Source organism: Prionailurus bengalensis, chromosome C1 (genome assembly GCF_016509475.1).
Source record: "Prionailurus bengalensis isolate Pbe53 chromosome C1, Fcat_Pben_1.1_paternal_pri, whole genome shotgun sequence".
NCBI lineage: Eukaryota > Metazoa > Chordata > Mammalia > Carnivora > Felidae > Prionailurus > Prionailurus bengalensis.
Genome location: NC_057345.1, coordinates 50,342,705 through 50,367,235, shown reverse-complemented (window position 1 = coordinate 50,367,235; position 24,531 = coordinate 50,342,705). Strand labels below are relative to the sequence as shown.

At 41.1% G+C, this 24,531-nt stretch overlaps 1 protein-coding gene across 10 annotated transcripts in view; it reads right to left on the bottom strand.

Moving 5' to 3' along the window:
- The window catches only part of NFIA (nuclear factor I A), a 376,639-nt gene that overhangs the window by 93,670 nt on the left and 258,438 nt on the right, over positions 1-24,531 (bottom strand). For all 10 annotated transcript variants that reach the window (XM_043575126.1, XM_043575130.1, XM_043575133.1 and 7 more), the window contains exons 5-6: positions 18,636-18,753; positions 11,435-11,562 (exon numbers count right to left, since the gene is read on the bottom strand). In XM_043575126.1, coding sequence (XP_043431061.1) covers positions 11,435-11,562; positions 18,636-18,753 — 246 coding nt within the window. The remainder of the gene's footprint in view (positions 1-11,434; positions 11,563-18,635; positions 18,754-24,531) is intronic.

The following is a 24,531-nucleotide window of genomic DNA, read 5'->3' as shown; positions in this document are numbered from 1 at the left end:
CTTGTGGGATGTAATTCACCCATCATCTCTCATCTTGAAATGGGTGTCATATCTTTGATTAATTGATGAGTTTATGATGTATTTGAAATCCTTGTTTGGATCGAGTTGGATAAATAGGCATTATTGTAGTCCTGTGCTGAGTAGGAAAGCAATTGGGATGTGGACAACCTCATCAGAAACTGCCATGTAGCACAGGCAGAAAAGCTATGGACTCTTGAGATGTGTGTGGGCAGGAGGGTTTCTTTCTTTCCTCTCTCCCCTAATCCCCACATAAAGCCCCTATTCTGGAGTATGGTGATACTATTCTGGAATATCAGTGTCTTTAATAAAGTAAAGACACTGATGCCAAAAAAAAAGATAACTTTATTCCTAGATAGACCGATGGTGTTGTATTTGATTATTTAACATTTAAATAGAATACTCAGTATGTGGGAAAGTATAAAAAACATATGAGAAATGGAAGTAAGTCTGAAAACAGACTTATTACTGACCTGTATCATTTTTTACAAATTAAAAATATATATGTCTTAGAACAATATCTGGCCCATAGTAAGCACTCAATAAACAGTGGCTATTACTTATAAAACACATATTTAAAATTCCAGCAGCATTCCAATGACAAAATACAGGTTAATTTACCTTTCATTGTTAATCAAATTGTGGTACTATTTGAGTCTATGAAATATCTACATTATGTTCAAAGAACGGACGAAGTAAGAACACTAAAGAATTTTTTCTCTTTATATCAGAGGTTAAAACCACCTTCTGTTTGAGTTCTACAAATATCTAATCATGTTTATTAGATAAATAAAATGTATTAGATACAGGAAAACCAGCACAGTGAACTCTTAGGTAAGTCTGATCTGCTATCTATCTAGTTACCTATAAATACCTATCTCTTTTGTTTCTTCTCTTCCAACTATACTTTCTGATTATTCTTCCCTTTGGTGAATTGAATGTTAATTCAGAATAATTGTGTTTCCTCTAAGTAAACATTTGCTTAGATTCTGCCCAATTTCATTACCCATAAATCAGAACACTCTTTTTTCAGGAAGGGGAGATTTGAGTCCATGGGTGCAGAAAGATCTGTGTATTTCCTGAGAGATTTCTAGCACACTGGTTTTCTGCATGCTTTTTAGAGATAAAGAAAGATAAGACTTCTATTATGAAGGGACTAGCATTTACTGATGCTCCTTTAATAATGGAATGGTTGACAGAGTGGAGGACTGTGGCCCAAGCCAATGAATAAACTCCTACCCTGCATGAATCAGCCTACTCTTGCCTTGTATTGTAGCCACTGGATACTTGTTTAAGCAGTTACCCCTCCTTCCTTCACTGGCTGTAAGCGGTTTGAGGGCAAGGTCTATCTTGGGTTGTTTGTTTATTTTTCCCTGTATCACCTTGCATAGTGCTTTGCATAAAAAAGACACAGATACGTGCAATACGTTTTCAACTTAATTTCACGTACAGGCATGCCTCAGAGAGGGGGTACAGCTCAGTGGTAGAGCATGTGACTACAGGCGTACCTTGGAGATAATACAGGTTCGGTTCCAGACTACCACAATAAAGCAAAGATTGCAATAAAGCAAATCAAATGATTTTTTTGGTTTCCCAGTGCATACAAGAGTTATATTTACACTATACGATACTCTACTAAGTGGGTAGTGGCATTATGTCTAAAAAAACAATGTACATAACTTAATTTAAAAATATTTTATTACTGGGGCACCGGAGTGGCTAAGTCAGCGACTGACTCTCAGTTTTGGCTCAGGTCATGATCTCATGGTTCGTGGGTTTCAGTCCTGTGTCATGCTCCATGCTGACAGCCCAGAGCCTGCTTGGGATTCTATCTCTCCCTCTCTCTCTGCCTGTTCCCTGTTCATGCTCTCCCTCTCTCAAAATAAGTAATAAACTTTAAAATAAAAATACCTTATTTCTATGCTAACCATCATCGGAGCTTCCTACAACATAACCACTGATCACAGATCACCATATCAAATATAATAGTGATGAAAAAGCTTGCAATATTGCAAGAATTACCAAAATATGACACAGAGACATGAAGTGAGCAATGCTACTGGAAAAATGATGCCAAGAGACTTGCTTGACACAGAATTGCAACAAACCTTCAATTTGTTAAAAACACAATATCTGAGAAGTACAATAAAGGGGAGCACAAACAACTGAGGAATGCTTGTATCTTAAACTCATACAGCACTTCAGAGTTTTCAAAGTATTTACCGGAACAAAAAGATATATAGGATTTGCATAAAGCTTTATGGTTTATTACGTCTACTTTATGTATGTTAAAAATACGTCTGGTGCCATGCACAGAACCTTGCACACAGCTGGTGCTTCATAAATGGCAGTCCCTACTTCTATTATCATCTCAGCTGATCATTTCAAACTTACAAATCATGCAGGCTAAGCTGTTCCCCTGCCCCCAGTTGTTTACATAGGAGGAAATGAAAATTCAGAGAAGTACTCGGCTAAAATTCCCAGGCGGGCTGGGTTCATGGCAGAATACAAGAATTGTAGAGTTTTGATTCTTAATTTGTACTCTTTCCTCTTTGCAACACATTCTATTTCACTCTTATTTTCTCCCTCCTCAGCGAGCCTGTGAAGATTGTTGTGGCTGGAATAAAATTTGCTTTACGGTTCCTCCTTACTACATGCTAAATAAGGCCACATGATGAGCCAGCACTTTGCTAACAGAGGCCACTGGGGCTGTGCTGAAGATGGAGACAGGAACAGGGCAGGGCAGAAGATTTCACACACACACACACACACACACACACACACACACACACACACACCCAAGGTATAAGCTACATCTCTTTCTTCCTTCTTTCTGGAATGTTTACACAGCCTCAATTTCAAACATGAAATTAAAAATTTGGAGATCTGGATAATTTATTTACTCAGACAAGCCCAGCTGAAATGCAGCATCTGTTTTCCTGGGAGCCTCTGTATTCACAAAATTGTGCATCTGGGTTCTCGGATACAAGTGAAGCTTCTTCACTCCTTCGTACAACAAACCTACGCGGCACTCTGCCTCCAGAGCACTTCACCCTGCGCAAAGGGCGAGATCAGACATGCGTGGCCTCCATCTTATCGTTTATTTATTCAACGGATATTGATTGAATGGGTACCCTGTGCCACGTACTATACTGGGCTTCAGGAAAACAACAGTAATTTTTTTTTTTTACTGTGCTTCCTCGTATATGATACATTTATGTATATGTGGGAAGAGTATTTCTTTTCTTTTTATAGGTAACCTTTTGGACTCCCAATTACAATAGGTTATTTTGGGCCCTTTATTTGGCCTTAAAAAATAAAAACAGCCTTGATAAAAAAAAAAAAGTAAGGACATTTTGGAAGGGTGGTTAGAGTGCTACTGTGTAATATAGCTTTCCTGTCATAACCCCTTGTTTGGATGAAATTTCTCTGATAAAGGAGGGTCACTAAAGAACAGCCCCCTTGCTACTCTACCAGTGTTCCCTGGTGTACCCATCTCTAATGAGCAGGTGCCAATACTCAAGGGATAATGGAAGAGAATGTTGCTGCAGAATGATGCTTCCCCACTGCTCCATAAATGCAGAAGAAAAGCCAAGACATTGATCCTATGGCAGTGTTCTGTAACAGTGACTATTCTTATTATGGCAGGAGACTGTGGGAGATTTAATCACTGTCCCTAATATATGCTAGTGCAGCGGAGTGTCTGTGATCAATGTACTACTGTTACCAGCCTGCTGCCTTTTTATTGGCACTGATAATAGGCCTCCTCCTTATGTGTCTCAGCTACAAGTTTAAGTTGGTAAACTTCCCCCACTCTTACAATTGATGGATGACGGCTGGCAGTCAAATTAGGACCAGCAGAGTTGGGAATCCAAGTGAACCTAACGTGTGGTATTTAAAGTTACAATGACTGTCCCCAAAATAAATAAAAAACGTTGAAAAAAAATTAAAAAAAAAAGGGGCGCCTGGGTGGCGCAGTCGGTTAAGCGTCCGACTTCAGCCAGGTCACGATCTCGCGGTCCGTGAGTTCGAGCCCCGCGTCGGGCTCTGGGCTGATGGCTCAGAGCCTGGAGCCTGTTTCCGATTCTGTGTCTCCCTCTCTCTCTGCCCCTCCCCCGTTCATGCTCTGTCTCTCTCTGTCCCAAAAATAAATAAAAAACGTTGAAAAAAAAAATTTAAAGTTACAATGAACGAGGGGCTCCTGGGTGGCGCAGTCGGTTAAGCGTCCGACTTCAGCCAGGTCACGATCTCGCGGTCCGTGAGTTCGAGCCCCGCGTCGGGCTCTGTGCTGACAACTCGGAGCCTGGAGCCTGTTTCCGATTCTGTGTCTCCCTCTCTCTCTGCCCCTCCCCCGTTCATGCTCTGTCTCTCTCTGTCCCAAAAATAAATAAACATTGAAAAAAAAAATTTAAAGTTACAATGAACGAACAGAAGTCTGAAAAATGCAACTGTGCTTGCAGTAGCGGTGACACTGAACTCTGGTTCTAAAGGTCCCAGGCTAGAGGTTGACCAGATGTTTACGAAGCCATTCTTCTACAAATGCCTTTAAAAAATGTATTTCTTTACTTAATAATTATGGTAAGAACAGACCACATATTACTGGAGTGCTTGATTTTGACCTTCAAAAATGAAGACTACTTAGTCTTTGGGAAGAAGTTTATCTCTGAAAGAAGTTTATCACTGAAAGATTTTATGAAAATAACTACAATTAAACTTACTATTTATCAAATTTGACTTACAAATGTTTCACTGAACTGTGTAGAACGTCCAACAACGTGGCTAATGCAATTGTGTCTGTTAGCAAGGTTTTGCAATCCCAATATAATTGAAGGCCATGCTATTTCTGAACATTTTCTACAGGAGAAAATTGAAGGAGCCTCTTACTCCTGTTTTCAGGCACAGTACTAGATTTCACTGAAAAGTCCCATAATTTCATGTTTTTTCGCAACAGAAATTGATCTTAACTTCTGCTGAAACTACACTGAAATGCATATGCTTGATGCAGGTGTGGTCCTAAGCACAGTAAGTGGTGGCCCTCAGGAATCTGTGAAGTGCACTGGACCCTTCAATGAGTCACTTTGGGTGACACAGAACCTGAGAAGGTTCATAGGACAACCACAAAGCTGCCTTGCAACTTAGGAAGAAAGAGGCAGAAAGAGCACTTACATTTATATATACTAATAGATGAAAGGCTGCGAAATACCAAGTCCCATGTTCAAGTATCTGAATGTTTCTCACCTGGGTTCCAAGTGAAACCTCGTTCCATGGCCGCCGTTTAAGGAAAGTGTCCTTAATTCTCCGGTCAGATTGAACAACTGCCTTCTTTTACTTCTACAGGATTTAACCCTGCCTGTTTTCAACTACCATCAGCTGAGTACAATCTCAATGATACTTCGCATGATTAGAGAACATTAACTTTAAAAAAGGACTTTGGCACTTGGAATGTTCAAGTTCAAATTCATTACCTCATTGACCGTGGTAACTCTGTGGTAGAGACGGGGCAGAAACAACAGCTCTCATCTCACAGACAGTGACTGACAAGTGAGGACATTTGATGTGCCCATAAAAACAGGGACTTGATGGAGTTGTCTTTGTATGTACTCCATAACTGCACCCGGTCGGCACTTAGTATTCAATGATTTGGTTTGACTTGAATTATACCAATCAGCCATTCTTCGTGCACTTAAAGTGGAAGAAGATGAGAGAGATGGAGAACGTTCTTTCATGCAGTGAGGTATCTAAACACTGCATGAATCATTGCGTGAGTGTACTACCTTCTCTGATATGTTTTAAAAGAGGTTAGATTTTTATCTATCTAGAAAAATGTTAAAGGCATTCCTATTTAAAATAGGGAGGAAGGTTGGGGAGTACAACATGGCAAGTTCAGGGTGCCTCTAGACAAAGACTGAGTGGTGAAAATAGTCACCACTGTTCACCGGGAACAGTCAAGGGAGGGGTCTGTGTGAGTGCTTTTCAATCCCTAACACATATAAACATCACCCAGATAAACATCATCAGCTGTTAAAATTCAGTTGCTCTGGGTAGGGCCTAAAATTCTTTATTTAAAGAAATTTTTTTTAATGTTTATTTATTTTTGAGAGAGATAGAGACAGAATGTAGGTGGGTTAGGGGCAGAGAGAGAGGGAGACACAGAAGCAGAAGCAGGCTCCAGGCTCTGAGCTGTCAGCACAGAGCCCGATGCGGGGCTCGAACTCACGAGCTGTGAGATTGTGACCTGAGCCGAAGTCGGACGCTCAACCGACTGAGCCACCCAGGTGCCCCATAAAATTCTTTATTTTTAATAAGTTCTCAGGTGATGTTGCCATGTTGCCAGTCCTCTGACCACACTTTGAGTAGCTAGGTTATACCTCATACGATATAGTGTCTCATATGGGTGTTCCTCATACTTGTGTAAGAGAAACTTTGATATGGAAATCTGAACAATATCAGACATAAATCAGGGTGGTTACATAAAATATTCTACAAAAATTCACTATTGTGGTTCTTGTTATAAAGCTTGTAACACTGAATTATCTTAAAAAGAATTATCTTAAAAAAAATAAAGTACTATCTTAAAAAAATAAAGGTTTGATTCACTTAAAGGAATACCCTTGAAGGCAAGGGTATCTGTAATAAAGTCTGATACACTATTACCTGTCCACGGGGCCCATGCTGGAGGCTCAGCGACTGTTCTGCTTACTTGTTAGTATCTGGATGTGACTAAATAACGGTCTACAGATTGAGAATATAGTAAATATCAATTCTAGGAGGATTACTGGTGGCAAATTCGGTTTTCAGGTTTATTGACAACACCCCAATGGAGCTTTATAGGCTCCGTTCATTCAATCAATCAATATTTACTGAGTACCTATTATGTGTCAGATGCTATACGGATGCTGGGATATAGCAGTGGGAAATACTCACTGAGTCCCACTGCTCATGGAGTGTACATTCTAGAGACAGAACACAGCAGCAATGGACAGTGGTATGGAGGGGAAAAAAAGTAGGGTTACAAATTATAAAATGATGGAAGAGAAACAGCAACTATTTAGATCACTGGGGGCCCCTCCAATGATCTTTATTTGAAGAAAGATCAGGATGCTGAATATGATTGGATTTTATGGGAAAAAATGATATTTTACTCTGTTAACAGTTAATACTATTTGCTCATCTATTGTGTCCTTTGAGTATTTCATAACCCACATTCCTTCTCTGGTTTCAGTTGTATGACAAGGGTTTGGGGTAAGGAAAGTGGGAGCCTTTTTAGGTCTTTCTGATGAGTTTTTTGTTTTTTATTATTATGGTTTTAATTTCAATACAAGCCCAGGACATGAGACCTTAAATTATAAGCATAAACATTATGGTAAAAGGGGTTACTGAGCACAGAAGACAAAACTTAAACTCTGAACTTAGATTTAGGTTGAAATTTGGATCCTGTATCCACAGGTTTGCTATCTGTATGGCCCTAGGCAAGTCACCTATTCATTCATTCATTCATTCATTCATTCATTATTTATTTATTTAGAGACAGAGAGAGAGAGTGCAAGTGCACGTGCACGAGCTGGGGAGGGGCAGAAAGAGAAGAAGAGAGAGAATCCCAAGCAGGCTCTATGCTATCAGTGAGGAGCTCAATGCGGGACTCGATTTCAGGAACTGTGAGAGCATGACCTTAGCCGAAATCAAGAGACGGATGCTGAACCGACTGAGCCACCCAGGTGCCCCACTTATCCTTTTATAATTCCGTTTTCATCTATACAGAGGCAAGATCATTCTATCTTGCATAATTTAGAGTAATTAAATAAAAAACCTGATAAACACTAGATACTCATACAATCGCTAACTATAATTTTTACCATATATCCAAAAGCACTGTGCACAGTGTCTGATTCAATGTAGGCGCCTGCCTGTTGGTTTCCTTCCTATTTATGTGCATTATCAGTTTCTCCGCAATTTTTCATTTGTACAGATAAACAAGAGTTGATGGTATGTGAGTTTTTGCTTGATAGAATTTCATAGGACTCATTTCATCAGTGCATGATTAGCTTCAAAGCTTCGAATCTAACCCAGTTTTTGAGATAACTGGGAAATGAAACTAAGTGGAGGGAACAAATGTAGCATTGTAAGAGAAGCAAAAGTCAGCTTGAGGTTGTCTGATGTTCTTAAACTAACATCATCTTTCATCTCCTATGCCCTTCTTCCCAGATAATAAGAGCTGTGCGCTAAAAGTGCTGAGATAAACTAATGGGGAACAGGATACTACAAAAGACATTTGAAAGAGCCCATGTAATTTACTGCATGTCTGGTTTGTTTTACTTTCCAAAGCCTTCCTGTTGCTCAAGGAAATTTGTCTCCTCTGGCAACCTTCGGCCCTCTTTTGGCCGGGAGTTCTAAAAAAGCATTTGAGGGCAGGTAAACAGATGCAAAGCTCTCTGAGTGAGGAGTAAGGACAGGCCTTGCTTCCTGTGTCACCTCTGAGGCAAAAAGAAAGTATCTTTTAGTATTTGTTTTAGAGAATTATCTCCAATGTAGGTAACCAAGATTCTGCCGGTGCATTCAGATATACATAACTCCCAACATGTTCTGAAGGTAATTTACATGAGTGAACCACTAAAAGCCTCCTACTCAATGAACTGTACCCCTGGGGAAAAGCTATGCAGGCCCGGATCAGTGTGGGAACAACATAAGGGTGTTCTCTGTGCCAAAAAGGGGATTGGGCTAGATGGAAAATCCCCAAAAAGGACCATCTGGCAGCATAAATTATCCATTTAAAATGGCTGGTGTGAGTTAATGACACCAAAGTCACCACGAACATGTACAACATCCTTTGGTTGAGTTTTAATGTCCCCTCAGGCCCTGTTTCAATTATGACTTTCTATGCTGAATATGGCCACATATAAACGTATCCACTGTCCTCCCCCCCCCCCCGCCCCTCTCCCAACACATATACCATGAAACTGCATTTTTCTGTAATGAAACAGGGATAGAGAATGGAGCACCAATCCAAGAATATAGTATAATTGTGGGGGATTTCTCTATTATGCTACATATATAGTATCATTACCCCAAAATAATCTGGCCATTAAACTTCCATTATTTAATAACTGTGAAGGATACAGGCATTCAGATGTTAAAATTTATGATCATTTAAATCATAAAGTGCAAACAGGAATAGAATTACTCTGAAAACAAGAGTCACTAGGTCAAAGTACCCTATATTTAACCTACCCTCTCTGCCCCCAATAGGCTCTCCAAAAATCTACTTAAGGACCCAGAGAACAGTTTCATGGTGGGGGAGCTTCATGTATATCAACACAGCAAAGCAGCTTCAATATGTATAAAACTGCATTAGTACAACACTCAAACACAATGTACCAAACCTATCTATTTTGATTCTGATTTTCACTGAAGCAGGTGAACTGGATAGGACTCTAATTAGCCTTTTAAAAAGGGTTCAAAGAAGTTGTACATCTTTTAATTTTTTAATAGCACATAAACTTTTCATTGGCACTATCCTGAGGTCTTGCTGATGATGCCATTAGTGGCAATGAGCAGTCAGCAGTCAGCATTTTCATTTAGGCCTGGGTTTTTTTTTTTTTTTTTTGAGAGACAGAGCATGTGTGAGCCAGGGAGAGGGGCAGAGGGAGGAAGAATCTTAAGCAGGCTCCGTGCTTGGGGCAGAGCCCAATGTGGGGCTCAATCCCACATCCCCAGGATCATGACCTAAGCCAAAATCAAGAGTCAGATGCTCAACAGACTGAGATACCCAGGTGCCCAGCCTGGGCTTATTTCTTAGCCACTTTCAGTGAACTGGCATGGGCTAAGTGTGGCATGAAGCTGCACCTTGACAGACGGTCCACCACACCCTGAGTGCTGTGTTGGTAATAATTAGAAACAATGAGAAAAAGGAGACTAATGTCTCCATCTCCCTACTTGCCATATCACCATGTAATGATCTCCTTAAGCAGGTTGCCGACCCCCAACCATGAATTCCTTGAAAGCAAAAGCCACAGCCTTCCCATTCACCCCGGAGTTCCCAGAACCAGGCCGTGTCTCATCCACAGAAAGCTCCCTATGAGGATGGCTGAATAAGTGAGTGAGCCTGCTAGGTAGAAGCAAGGCCAAGTGAAATTTCTGCCTTTTAGTAAGGGGAGTGAGATAAAGGACTGGTCCAATGGGGCCCGAGGTCTTGTTCGGTCTTGTTCTGTTTTCGATTATCATACAATAAAACTGCAGGGGTGGGGGATGGAAGGTGTACGTTTCTGTGAACATAAACACACGTATAGATGGATTCCTGAACCCACCACCACAATCAGGATACAGGGCAGTTCCATCAACCCCCAAATCTCCCTCATGCTATTGCCTCTGAGGACTGCTTTTTAACATGTCAGGGAGGAGAGACAGAAGTCAAGATCTGAAGACCAAAGGGTGGGCTCAGAAATCTCCTTGGTGCCTGTCTGCTCTTGCAAGGAATCACTCTGAGGCATAGGTGGGGGAGAACGATCAGAAAGCATTTTGTTTTAAACTTACTCTGTGCTATGTATAATTCTTAGATGGGTCATATATGTTACCTTATTTAATTCTCAAGAGCACTGAAACCGCTATTATTACTGACAAAATAAAGAAATGGGAACATTTATGCTCAGAGAGGTTAGGTCATTTGCCCATAATCCCACAGCCAGCAGAAACTAGAGCCAGGATTACATTCTGTCTATCTATTCCAAAGCCCACACTCTAACCTCTTGATCCATTTGACTTTGCAGATTGAGGAAGGCACTGGAGAAGATTCTCCCTTGTTCATGTGGAGGTTAGACATTGATTAAGGTTTCAAAAGGTTCCTGCTATCCAAACTATTCCTCTCAAGACTCCAGAGCCAAGACTAGACTATCCCGGGAGGTCAGAATAGCAGTCATCATTTGCTTATTTCACTAGAGATGGACATAAAGATAGTTGTTCCATTTAAATAGAAAAACAATCATGATGATAGCCAAAATTAGGAAAAAAATATTTAAACATCTCCTCCTTTTACACAAATCTAAGTATAAACTGTGGCACAGGGAGCCCAGTCTCCTAGTCCAGTTGAAAAAGTTGACAGGTTTCTATTTAAGATTGTTCCAAGACAATCCAAAAAGCCAATCCCCAAAGGCTCTTGGCATAAAGACAAAAGCAAAGGCAAATGCCTATGGGATTGTAGTGCAGGTAAAAATATGGAAGCGTCAAAAACCACATACTGTTCTTCCAGCCTTTCATTTCAGTTGAATTGCTGCTTTGCACGGCCGCCCTTTCAAGAAAGTAGCAGCCAGAGACAAACAAGTGTTCGCGTTCAGCACGTCGACTGCTTCGAGCCTGCTTCCTTCACTGTACACGGCATGGCCGCCGCCATGTGCATTGTAGGCCTGAGTGCGCCCGCCCCGCTTACCTGGCTCCACTTCATGCCATCCGCTCGACTGACTGCCGCTTCCCGGGGAGCGCCCTTGGCCTGTGTAAAATGGCTCTTCACCAGGACTGTCCATTTCATCCTCCACGGACTTGAGGCGCTTTGTGGAGCTGAAATAATAAACGGGTACATGTTTAAAAGCCTTCCAAACCACCTCTCTTGGACACTGCATCTCTGGCTGAAAGAAAGCCAAAGGAGGAAGCAATTGGGCAACTCGGTGGAGTTCTAGGACTCTCTCTAGGCTCAGGTTCAGGTTAGTGAGTCACTGGAGGTGGAACAAAGTCGTGGGTCTGTGTTGTTCCAAGTGTCTGGGTTTGATTTTTATTGTCCCTCAAGATGCTGCCACTGCCACATCCTGTTCCTTTCTCCTTTGAGGAACTGGTGGCTGGCTCCTGCTCTTGTCTCCACCGGGAAGTGTCCGTAGGAAGACCACATCTCGTGTCTCCTCAGGCAGCAGCTGGCCCCTAGCCATCAGCAATGTCCCTAGACCTCTGGCACCCCAGAAAGGGTAAAAATCAGGGTTGACAGCTCTTTGAAAAAAGCTTGGATTGCTTTTGGTTTTTTTTTTCCCCTGTGTTTTCTCATCTTCCACTTGGATCTGTTCATTCAAAAAATATTTGCTGTGCAGCTACAACAGTCCAGATTCTGATGTAGATGCTAGAGATAATACAGTGAACAAGACAGATTAAAAAAAAAAATAGGGGCAAGGAGTGCATTTCCCTCTGAGAATCGGGGACATGGAAAAAAGAGCAGCCCTACCCTTTTTATGCCCTTCCTCTTTTTGTGCCTCTACAGAGGTTCCCAAAATGAAGTTCTGGATTTGTTATTTTTGTAAAGGCATGGTTGGGAAATTTCCAGAATGTATCTCATTTCTTTCAGTTGAAGGACTGAATTTTTCTCCCAAGTTGAGGCTTCAGGAGTAAAAAGACAGTGAAATGCCATGTTGCTACTGTGTTCTAATTGTCTTAATTGATTATGTCACTAACATACTAGCAGAATGAATAGATTTCATACCTAGTGGGAGTGCCCACTGGGAAACCTCTTCCTCATGTGTCAGGGTACAGAATTTTTAATATGTTTTCGTTTATCAAACACATGCTGTGTCCCTTCTATGTACTAGGGGCTGTGCTAAATGCTGGGATATAGAGATGCATCAGACATGGCCCCTGTCTCATAGACGTAAATAAAATTGTGCAAAAGAGAAATACAGGTACTATCGTGCAAGTGCATGTATGACACAGTGGGTTCATCGATGAAAGAAGCAAACAATGATATGCCTGGAAGGTTGGGAAAAGCTTCCTGAAGGAGATAGTTCCTGAGCTGTAAGACTGAGTGTCAAGGAGACAGGGCTTAAGGAAGGAAAGGGCACAGAGAGGCTGCTTTTCAGCTCATGCACCACTCAGGCAGCCATTATTATTTCAAAATATTGAAATACTTCTATATCAATTGGCAAAGTGCCACTGTCTCAAGCCCTGTAAGTCTCCCCACCCTTGCCACCCCGGTATTTGCCCCAGGACACCCTCATGATCCAAAAACTAAAGGGCTAACGTCTCTGGTGCATCTGGGGCATTCCAGGACTTAGAGTGAGCACTGTGGCAGAGCGACCTCTGTTCTAATTGGTATGCTCACGTCACACAGGTTATCGGACATTCTGAACGTCACCCCCAGGAGGGAGGTGTGTATCAGGCAGAAGCCACATCATGAGGAAGGCGTGACACACACAGAGAACTGCCAGGTGTTTGGCCTGGCTGAAGTCGGGGGAGGGCCATCGTGAAAGAAGTGGGGTGGAGGTTACAGAAGAAATTACGTATCTGGATTTTGTCCTACAAGCAATGGAGACTCCCTGAAAGAGTCTCAACAGGGAGTGACATTAGAGTCGATTTCAGAAAGGTCACTCTGGTCATTTTGCAGATGATGGCTTTGGAAAAGCAAAGGAAAAAGGAGACGGAACCTACAGGCAGGGAGGTGTTTAAGAGGCTATTGCAGCAATCTGAATAAAAAAATGTGGAGGACCCAATTTAAGGCAAGAAATTCTAACGATTAAAGTTGTATTCCAGTATTCTTTGCCTTTAAGTTCTGTTCTCATTAAAGCCAAATCACAGGAAGGCAACACATCCCAGTACCATTGGGTACTGTAGCATGCTAGCTTAGTACCCAAAGGAAAAACCTTTCATAACTCATTTTATGTCCTTTGCTGGGCTTTCCTTGAAGTTCAATGAAAAATAGCCACTGGAACAACTTTTCTATATTTTATGTGAAACTACATCTAAGAGAAAAAAATTTTAAAAATATTTTTAATGTTTATTTTTTGACAGGGAGAGAGAGAGAGAGAGAGAGAGAGAGAGAGAGAGAAAATATGAGTGGGGGAGGGGCAGAAAGAGAGGGAGGCACAGAATCTGAAGCAGGCTCTAGGCTCTGAGCTGTCAGCACAGAGCCCGATGCGGGGCTTGAACTCATAAACCAGGAGATCATGACCTGAGCTGAAGTCAGATGCTTAACCAACTGAGCCGCTCAGGTGCCCCTAGACATTTTTGATAGAAGGAAGTGCACATAAAAAAAAATTATTCCAAACACATAAGCCAGAAAAAAAATATGGACACTTGGAATTAATTTCTATTGTTTCCTTTTATCAGAAATGCACATTATATAACATAGTGCTTTCCCTTCTTGCCTTGGCAACCAGGAATCTCAGCATTAAACTCTTGGTTGAGGTTTCTGATCTAACAATCTCTCCAATCTTTTCATATGGTCTCTGGCCTCTCTTTCTATATTTAACAGTACTTGTGCTGTATTTAAAACTTGAAAGCCACTTGAAACCATTCTGGAAGCCGGTAGAATAGAAGCTAAAAAACAAAATACATATTTCCCTGATGTTTCCTGGTTAATAAAAGGCAAGACCTTTATGTTCTGATGTGACTGTGAGATCTGCAGGGAAAGGGCCTTCTTTCTTTTCTTCTTTTTTTAAATGTCTACTGCCTGTGTTTGGCTAATAGCAGATGTTCAAAAAACTGCTGAATTGGGCCGTTGACTTAGAAACAGCCACATGAGTACTTGTGACAAGCATTTGCCAAGTGTCATGATTCAATGAGATCTAACGCAAAAGGCCAACTCCACTCACTGCCCATCATTCTTCCGTTATTAATATTTTTCTGAGTTTCTAAAGCTTTTGATTTCCTTGATGTCCTTTAATAAAAAGCAAATTCCCTGTGCAGGTATTAAATCCTAAAGGTGGAAGTCTGGACTTATTAGCTCTCACCTTAGCGTGAAAGCAAGGACTTTTCAGAGGTTTGATACAGGACAAATGTCTGCAGGGCAGAGGAACAGAGTGGAGGAGAGAAAAAGATCCAGGAGTGAAGAAAGTCAGCAGTGCCAAGATGGACAAGTGGAAGGCTTCGAAGACAAAGTTTACTGACTTCACAACCTTGACAGTTAGTTTATCTTGATGAAGTTCTTTGGGAGAAAAAAGTGTATTTTATCCCAATTTTTACACAACCCCTTCTATGATTTTGGAGATGTTTACCATGAAGAGGTACAGAGCTACAGTTAATGCCTATCAATCTCCTTTATTATTTGTTTTAATGTAGAAATGCATCAGTCATTGATTCTGCTTTCTTGCTCTTGACTTTTGAATACACTGATTCTATTCTCCCAGAAACATTTGAGGAAAATAAGAAAGTACCAGTAAGATCTCTACATAAGAGGGAAGAGAAATACTCTTTTGAGGAGTGATGCACCATCTCTTTCTGTGTGTGTAATTTGTTGTGTTCCTAGAAAATCCACCTAGAAATTAAGGTAAAACTATTACCTTCATTCCAAATGTTTCTTTAATTCCTACTATATGCAAAGCATAGAAGCCTTACCTTGTACCCACAAAACTGCAAAATGCCTCCTTCCTGCACGTTCATAGTACCCTGAACTGAAATTTTTCTTTTATTTGTCAGTCTCTACCATTAGATACAGAAGCTCCTATTACTTGACTTTATATCCACAGTGCCTAGGACAATACCCTTGTTACTTAATAAATGTTGCCGAATTGGGGTGCCTGGGTGGCTCAGTCGGTTGAGTGTCCGACTTTGGCTCAGGTCATGATCTCGCGGTTTGTGAGTTCCAGCCCCGCGTCGGGCTCTGTGCTGACAGCTCAGAGCCTGGAGCCTGCTTCAGATTCTGTGTCTCCCTCTCTCTGCCCCTCCCCCGCTCACACTCTATCTCTCTGTGGCTCAAAAATAATAAATAAATATTTTAAAAAAAGTGAAGACTAATTTAATCACCACCTTAACTCAATGAGATAGGTACTATTATTAACCTTAATTTACAAATAAACAGATTAATAGCCTCTGAATTATTGGATGAGTTTGAGCATTTAAATTGACCTTTGAGGGGCGCCTGGGTGGCTCAGTCGGTTGAGCGTCCGACTTCGGCTCAGGTCATGATCTCACGGTCCATGAGTTCGAGCCCCACGTCGGGCTCTGTGCTGACCGCTCAGAGCCTGGAGCCTGCTTCAGATTCTGTGTCTCCCTCTCTTTCTGCCCCTCCCCACTCATGCTCTGTCTCTCTCTCTGTCAAAAACAAATAAACACAATATTTTTTTAAATAAAAAAATAAATAAATGTTGCCGAATTACACACCGTCCTCTATGGGAGTTAACAGTCTGGATGGGGAGGCAGGACCTATACAGATCTCAAAAGATGGTAATAATAATTCAAGGTAGCAAACACTAAGTATCCAGGAAAAATAGGGATATTAGATATTCCTTTTTGGGGGGATTTATGTTCTATTGTTCCTTACTGAAAGAGTGAGCCCCATTCCTAAGGGGATCCAATGGGAAAATATCATGTTTTTAATTAATTAATTATTTTGAGAGAGAGAGAGAGGGACAGAGAGAGAGCACGCACAAGTGAGGGAGACGGGCAGACGGGAGAGAAAGAGAGAAACTTTAAGGTTCCAAGCTCACTGCAGAGGCCAATGTGGGGCTTGATCCCATGACCCTGGGATCATGACCTGAGCCAAAATCAACAGTTAGGTGCTCAACTGACTGAGCCACACAGGCGGCCCTAGAATACCATGTTTTTAAAGTTCCAGCACACCTGAATTTGAATATAGACTCTGCCATTTACTAGGTCTGTGACCTTGGGCAAGTTACTTAACTTCTCTGGGTTGAGGGTTGATCCAGTCAGTGTTAAATGGCAACACTGTCTATATTGTAAAAGTATTGTGAATATTAAATCATATCAGGTATGTAAAGCATCTAATATCATGTCTGCTACAGAGCAAGTGACCAATTAATATTGGCACAGCATGAACAAATATTGATTGGTGGATGAACTTTTCTATATGTAAATCTGGGGTATTCTTCTGGGCACATTTTCTAACCTGTACACAGATAATTCTGCTGAGTCTATATATTTAGAGAATAATTTTTTTTAAAAAAAATTATCCTAGGAGAGCCTAATGAGAGTAAAACAAACATATTACCAAGTTATTAACTACTGCTGCTGTTTATAATTAGCTCCTTATCAGGGTTAGTTATTTGCAGAATATGAGAATGACAGTAGCCTTTTAAATGACATTAAAAACCAGGTTTCCACTCAGAGAATCACAACAAAAGGCAATCAAACAGCTGGAGAAGTCCAAAGGATGGGGGTGAGAAGCACTGTTTGGGACGTCCATGGTACATGCGTAGCACACATATGAAAAACAAACAGCCCATCAACTTTTAAATTAATCACTGCCACAAGTATTTGCAAAGCTTTTTCGTGTTGACTGAGTGTCGTTACACACAATGTCCCTTCCATCAGCAAACATTCAAAATCCTCAAAATGTATTAACACCCGAATGCGTTCACAATCTCATTCTTTCATTATAAATGTACTTTGGATTTCAAACTTTTTTTCCCCCCTGAGGATCTGATACTACAGTGAACTAAGGGGAACATTTAAATGACATGAAAGATGAGGGGAGGATTTGGTGGTTGTATTTAGGGAATAACTGTTTCTTTAGCTGTCTTCAAGGTATTAGTAACGACTAAGCTGATTCTTTTTCTTTTTTCCCTTTCTTTCCTTCCTTCTTTCTTTCTTTCTTTCTTTCTTTCTTTCTTTCTTTCTTTCTTTCTTTCTTTCTTAAAGTAATGCTGGTTAAAATATATAAAGTCAAGGTAAGAAGGAATCTCTACCAAGGAAAATTTCTATAATTTGGCCATTGTTTTAAATTATAAAATTCTGGGGCTTGCTTTAAAGAAGAATATACCTTTGTGAAACATTTTTTTTTTTCTGCGAAGTACACAAACATTAAAGATCATTCTACACCATTCTTTTCTTTGTTGTCACAGTCCAGTGCTAAAGCCAATTTGTAAAAGAATACTGTGGGTTTAATGCCTAATCCCTTTCCTTCTGGTACCGGTTATCCAGAGACAACAGGGTCTTGCAAAATGCTTCGTTTTGATTTGGGCTTTGTGACCTCGAGGGGATCAAGAACCCTGGAATCATTATCTGGTTGTGCTCTTCCAGTTTTACTTTTTTAAAGGTCCCCTGGTGCAACAGAATTTATAATCCAGCACCCCCACCCCTCCCTGTGCCATAGGACTGCATTCATTTTTACAACCTCACACCTAGATATCAATGTCACAGGCAACTCCAGTAGCCTGAATTTTGAGGTCTTTGGGGGAAAAGGGAAGGGACTGAGATGTAATATCTGCTGTGGGCATGGGGACTGGAACTGGTGTCGCCAGTGTCAACATTTTGCCAAACAAGCCAAAACAGGTGCCCTTTCCCCTGGTCAAGAGCTGTCCTTAATCTCCTGAGAACATGCTGTGTTCATCATGCATCTTTCTCTATGCTTTGCTCATGTCTTTACCCCACCCAGACCCCATTCCTTTTCCTTCCCATCTTGCCAACCCTAACCAACATTTATCACTGAACTCAAGTCTGTCTTTTTGAATAAAGCCTTAACTATTTTTAGCCTATGCCACACTGTGTGTGTGTGTGTGTGTGTGTGTGTGTGTGTATAGATGTTTGTTTGTTTGTTTGTTTCTGCTGTATGTGCATTTGCTTTCTCTTCCCAACGAGACTGAAAGTCTGATGGGGCTGAACACACTTCTGTAGTATCTTCTACCAGCAAACACACATTGCAAGTGCCTCTAGGCTCAAAATCAAGGTGTGTAACTAGGGAGAGCCACCAATCAAATTACCTGGTAGAGGACGTGCTGGGTAAAGACCTCCTCATCGCTCCTGGACTCATGCTGTAGTATGAAGAACTTTCCAAATCTGAGAGAGAAAAATTTGGGCCAGTTCCTGCAGCTATTGGTGCTAGGAAAAAAAAAAAAAGTTATGTTCTGTGAATAAATGATCAATGAGGACACATATCATTGTTGCATTTAACACATTTTATTTCTGAATTTCTTTGATAAGCTTATCCAAAATCATTAGTAATGAACTCTGACCTCCAAATATTGTTGACAACAAAAATCACCTATAACAGAAGGACTCTGTTTTATATTTTACCTTTTATCTTTTCTCTTTTTGTAATAATGGCAAACTGTCACCAAGACTGCAACATTCCTGGATGCTTTTAACAAAAACACCTCCATGTTTTGCTTTGAAACTTTTCTTGGATGACCAGCAAGAACATTCTCTGGACTTTCCTAATTTTGGCTGATCTTGATAGCTTTCACTCATCAGCATTTTGGAATTAGTCCAGAACCACAAACTCAACTTTCTGGGTTTCCCATTGTCAATTTCCTGTGATGAAAAATGTGTGATTTCTCCTTACTCTGAATTGCCATGGCACCTACATATGCCATTACTTTAGTTGTCCCACCTTCTCCCTGGAGGCAGTGTCCTCTAACCATGGTTCCTGGGCTGCAGTTCTTAATAAAGTTTTACTGGAAGATGGTCACACCCATTTATTTACATATTGTCTCTGCTTCTGCACTATGATAGCAGAGACAAGCAGCCACAACAGACACCATATGGCTCACAAACCAGAAAATATTTATGTAGAAGTTGCTGAGGTCTGATTTAAGGGATTGGTAAGGATAATTTTGACTATATGTGATTTTCAGAGCTGATCCTTAGGTGAGATGTGATTCTCTGTATTTTTTATGGTCTGCAGCCTCCAGACCACCTTGTTTACAGTAGAAGCTTAAATAAATATTCTTGAATGAATAAATAACATCTATCAATCTTCTAAAACAACTCTGTGCACAGCTAGTGGTACAACAATATTAGTACAAATATTCTCTTCTTTTGAAAGATCATGCAAAAGTGGGAGACACAGATTCATGTATTACTGTACTAAGACATTGGTTTGAGAGTTAAGCCCAGGTAAGTGGATATATAAATAAATTAAACAGAGGCTAATATCCATAAGAAGAAGGGATAATTAGAAATATCATGAACCAAGGACTTTCATTGCCAAGAATGGTGCAGGGTAAGGAAGGAGCTTAGATGAAAGACATATCCCCATCCTGAAACAACTCTAGAGGGAAGGCTGGCGTGTTAATTTCAATACAGTGTGATAAGTCCTTTGCTCGAGTTATTCCTAAATTTATATGGCCACACAGAAGTGGATATCCAACCCAGCTGGGGAATAAGAAGTTCCAGGGGCAAAAAAGGCCTCAGAAAACATGATGCCTGGGAAGATGTTAAAAGGATAAGTGGGGCTCACCCAACTGAGAGGGATAGAGGCATGCTAGGTAGGGGGAACAGCATTTATAAAGGTAAGAGAACATAAAATGAATACCGGTTTTCTGATAACTTGGTGTGATAAAGTTTATAATACATGGGAAAAAAGAGGGGAAAGTTAAGGTCAGTTTACGAAGGCCCTGGTAGGGTTCTTTAAGGACAGTGGATGTGAGTCCAGCACATTCCCTAGTTTATAAGCTATCAAAGCGCTTTATCACACTCTACTAATTGGGGGCCATTGGGGTTATATTGCCAGCATCTAATATAATCCCTGACACCATGAGGCAGTCAGTAAGCACTGGTCAACTGGAACTGGTTGCTAGTTAAAGGAGAACCAGCAGAATGTGAGAATGCATCATCAGACTTGCCTTTATAACCTAGAAACATCATCCTGTGGTGAGGGTAGGCATGGGGGACAGGGCGGCAGTTGAAGAATATAATCAGTAAAACCATAGAGGCCAGCGGAGTCATTTAAAAACGACAAGGTGGGGATGGGTCTAAACTCAAGGGATGAGAAGGAGGAGCCTAGTATAAGTTATTTAGGAATTAGAATCAGGAAAATGTGTTAACTTCTTCAGTGTAGTAATAACGGAAAAGGGGGAATATGGGACGGTTCCCAGGATTACTACTTGGGCAACTGGGTGAAATGTAGTACCATAAGAGAACTATGTAATCAAGGAAAGGGGGGAAGGGATACAATAATATCTAAGAATAAACACTGAGTTGTTGGGTTAATAGCAATGGCTAGACCTTAATCACAACTATATTAAAACAGTCACTGCTAAGAAATAGAAAGCTCTAAAATTCACATATACTTTTCTGAAATTCAAACATATCTCTTAATGACAGGCTGTAATGGAGGAAAGGCCTTTAGTTCAAAGACGAATGGTTAGACTTGACAATAAGTGTAAACAGAGTTCCAATGAATAATTTTGCTAGCCATTCCCCAATTTGCCTTTATACTAAATTTATCTGCATAGTTTCCCCTTTTATTCCATAATATTTTATGTATGAAATAAGCTCTGGAGGTGGGGAGGAGACTACTCAAATACATCACCGCTCACCTCTCTTAGCAGCCTGACATATAACAGGTACTTATTAATGTTTGTGCCTCCGTGGAGCTTAAAGATCCACACGTCTCATTAACTAAAGAAGAGAGATGCAGCTGATCAGTGTCGAGGGTATGGATTTAGATTTTTCTTTCAAAGCCTTGGGATGGGGCTCAGGCATCCACCGAATGCAGCAGGTGCATCATGCCTGAGCACCGGCCACAGTGCGCAAGCCTCACTCCCAGTCTCGGAAGGAAAGATAAAGCAAGATGTGAGTGAGAGGCCTGGCTGGACTGAGAGAAGTCTGGGGCCCTCTGCCCAGTGGCGCTTACACTTAACATTCTATTTACCACATTCTACTCTGGAAAAAGGTCCTCTGCCTAGATTATCTTTTCAAAATGTCAAGGGAGCCAGAATAGGCGAAGAATGGAAGATACAGTGTAAATACAGTGCGCACACCTCTCAGAGAGACTAAAAAAAAAAATAACGAACCCACAGAAATGTTCCTTCGCTTGCCCATATATTGACTTCCTGTTAAAGCACTTAGCACAGTGTGTGTGATCTAGCAAACAGCATCAGGTGGACTGGCAGCGTTATGATGCTTCTCGAAGTGTCTACTGCAGTTATGGTGTGTAACTTCAGGGCCTGGCAAACTGGCTATGAGCGCCTGAAAAGTTTTATGACATCATTAGATTTCTGAAATGAGAATGGGTTTCACAACCTGGGTTACATCATCCTAATAAAGCACCAACCCAAACTCTGCATTCTTCAGAACAGTCAGGTGAGGAAACATCCCCCGGGAGTGTCTGGGTGCATATGTCTCACATAAAGGTCAGCCGATTGGAATGCGATCAGATTCAGTGGTACGGTGACAGTTAAAGAGAAAGCCTCAGACCTGTGGGTAGGGGTTACCATTAAGTGTCCCTGCAGTGAGTTGGGTATTCTCAGTGCCTCTCAACTGGAGAATAGGAAGAGCCTTAGAGAGGTAACTAGGAGAGGTGGGCTTTCAGCCGGCTTTCCTGAGTACCTAGGGACCATTTTTCTTATACCTCACTCAATCCACAAATCAACCTTTTTTAGAGGACAGTACCTTTTCTACGAGAGAAAAACTAAGCCCTGAAATGAGGTTAACTTGCTTGCCATGGATCACAGAGAGGCAAGAAAGAGGGAGGTCCAGGATTAAAATTCTAGAATGTCTCACTGCGACACCCATTTCGCTTCCTATCATACTACCCTGCCACTCATTTACAATATTTGCCTTAAACTTGAGATGATAAAAAGGTATACAGTGTCTCTGTCTCACAAGGTTTACAACAGAGCGGAATGATGAAATAATGCTTGAACATCAAATTCAAGGCTGAATGTGATAAATCTCATAGGAGAAATGCAAAGGATGTGTTAGGAAAATTCAAAGGCATGCTGGATCATATTGGCTCGCGGGATCAAAAAAAGATTCGATTTCAAGAAGGGTTGGACACTTACACTTAGGCTTCAAGGATGGCAGGATTTGAAGAGGCAGAGAAGAGAGTTTCTAGGCAAATGACAGAGTACGTGTGTAAGTTTGGAGGCAGGAAGTACAGTTAGTGACCTGGGGGATCCATGACTGTTTGTGAGTAGGGAAATGATCATTGTTGAATTGAGAAACATTATACAGAATGCACAAAAGGGGACTAAAGTGGGGAAATCCGTTGGAAAGTTGATGCAGGAGTTGTGGCAAGAGGGAATGGAGGCCTAAACCATGTTGCCAAGAAAGAAAATAGAATTTTCACAATGGATGTTTGTCACCTTGGTAAACAGGTACAAAAGATCAGTGTCCAGTTGTGCACTGTGAAAGGGCATACACAAGCATATGGATCATACCATTCTAACAAATATAAAATATCAATAAGATGTATGTAACACAATGCACTTCTTAGCTAATAATAGGAATAAGTCCTTTTTGCAAATTGGGGAACTAAAAGTTGTCAAGGGTTAAATGACTTGAACAATATCTGCCTAGGATGTCATGCTGGGCTTCTGAAGCCAAAGACTAACAGCCTGCTGATATGTCACAGAGATTATGTAGCCAATGCCAATCAAGGGTGGGGATGATAAGGAAGGACTGGACCAACCACAACACTTTCTGTCTGTTCCATATAGTGTGAAACCTGATTTTGTTCCACTTGTACTCGACCCTAGGCTCTATCATTCTTAAATTATCTCATACATGACATTTTTTTCCCCAGCCAGATTGAGTGCATTTTGAGGACCAGACATCCTAGGCCATAGAAAAAGTGCTGGTCTCGGCCTGGGTGAGACTGTCTAGAGTTTCAGCCTTGCCAACAACCACCCGTGTAGCTGAAGTCATTTAAACTTTTGGACCTCACAACTCTCACAATAATTACGTTAGAAATGCAAACTCACTAGCACTGCCATGGCCATAACCAGCACAATAACAAAGCCTAATGTTTATTAAGCATCGTTTACGGGCCAGATGCCGGTCTGAGCCCTTTAAGCACATCATCTCATTTAAACTCACAGCGCTCCTGGGAAAGAACTGAAGCACAAAGAGGTGAAGTAACATTCCCTGATCGTGAAGTCAGAGGGTCCTACCAGAGGACCTTTAATCCCACAGATCCAATAGCCTTTTCTGTGTTCGTAAACAGCTCTGCAGAGTCTTGTACGACAATCAATACAACACAACAGATGATGATCAATAAATATGTCCTGAATTAAGGGGAATCAGCAGTCACCCTCTCCATTTGCCCTCTGCGCCCCCCAACTTTACACAATGCAAAACGAAACTCAGAAATCCATAAATCTACACAGGAGCGTGAGGACTGGTTCCTCGACTTTCTTAAGTAGCACTGCAATGACTCACACCTGAAGTTTTTGTGGATTTTGTTTCATAGAGGAGTTTTTCTCAAAAGATTAACTTTTGGGAATCGTCTCATCGGATGTCATTTCTAAGCCCTTTGTCCCTCCTCCCCCCACCCCCTTCTTTCCTGTCACGAGTAGAATGCAGTCTTTGTGTCATTTTTTAATAAATGGTTTGCTATTAAGGAATCATTATAGTAATGTGGGCTATTGGAAGAAAGGGGTTACTTTAGTAGCCAACCCTCTTAATGACCTGCTCTTCTGTACACATTAGTAGTTGGATAAGGTTGTGGTTATTGAACTTCTGCCATCCACCAGAGACAATCTGCTTGGGCTTGCGTTGTTGGAAAAGAGAGGGTGATGGAAAAAAAAAATTCTATCCAAAATTTCAAGCTACTCTGCCTGGGGGATGACCGTACACTGAGTTTACAACTTGTTCAGCAGGAATCCGCGGGGAGCATTAACTGAGTGACTAGTGTGGCCAGCCTATTGGTAA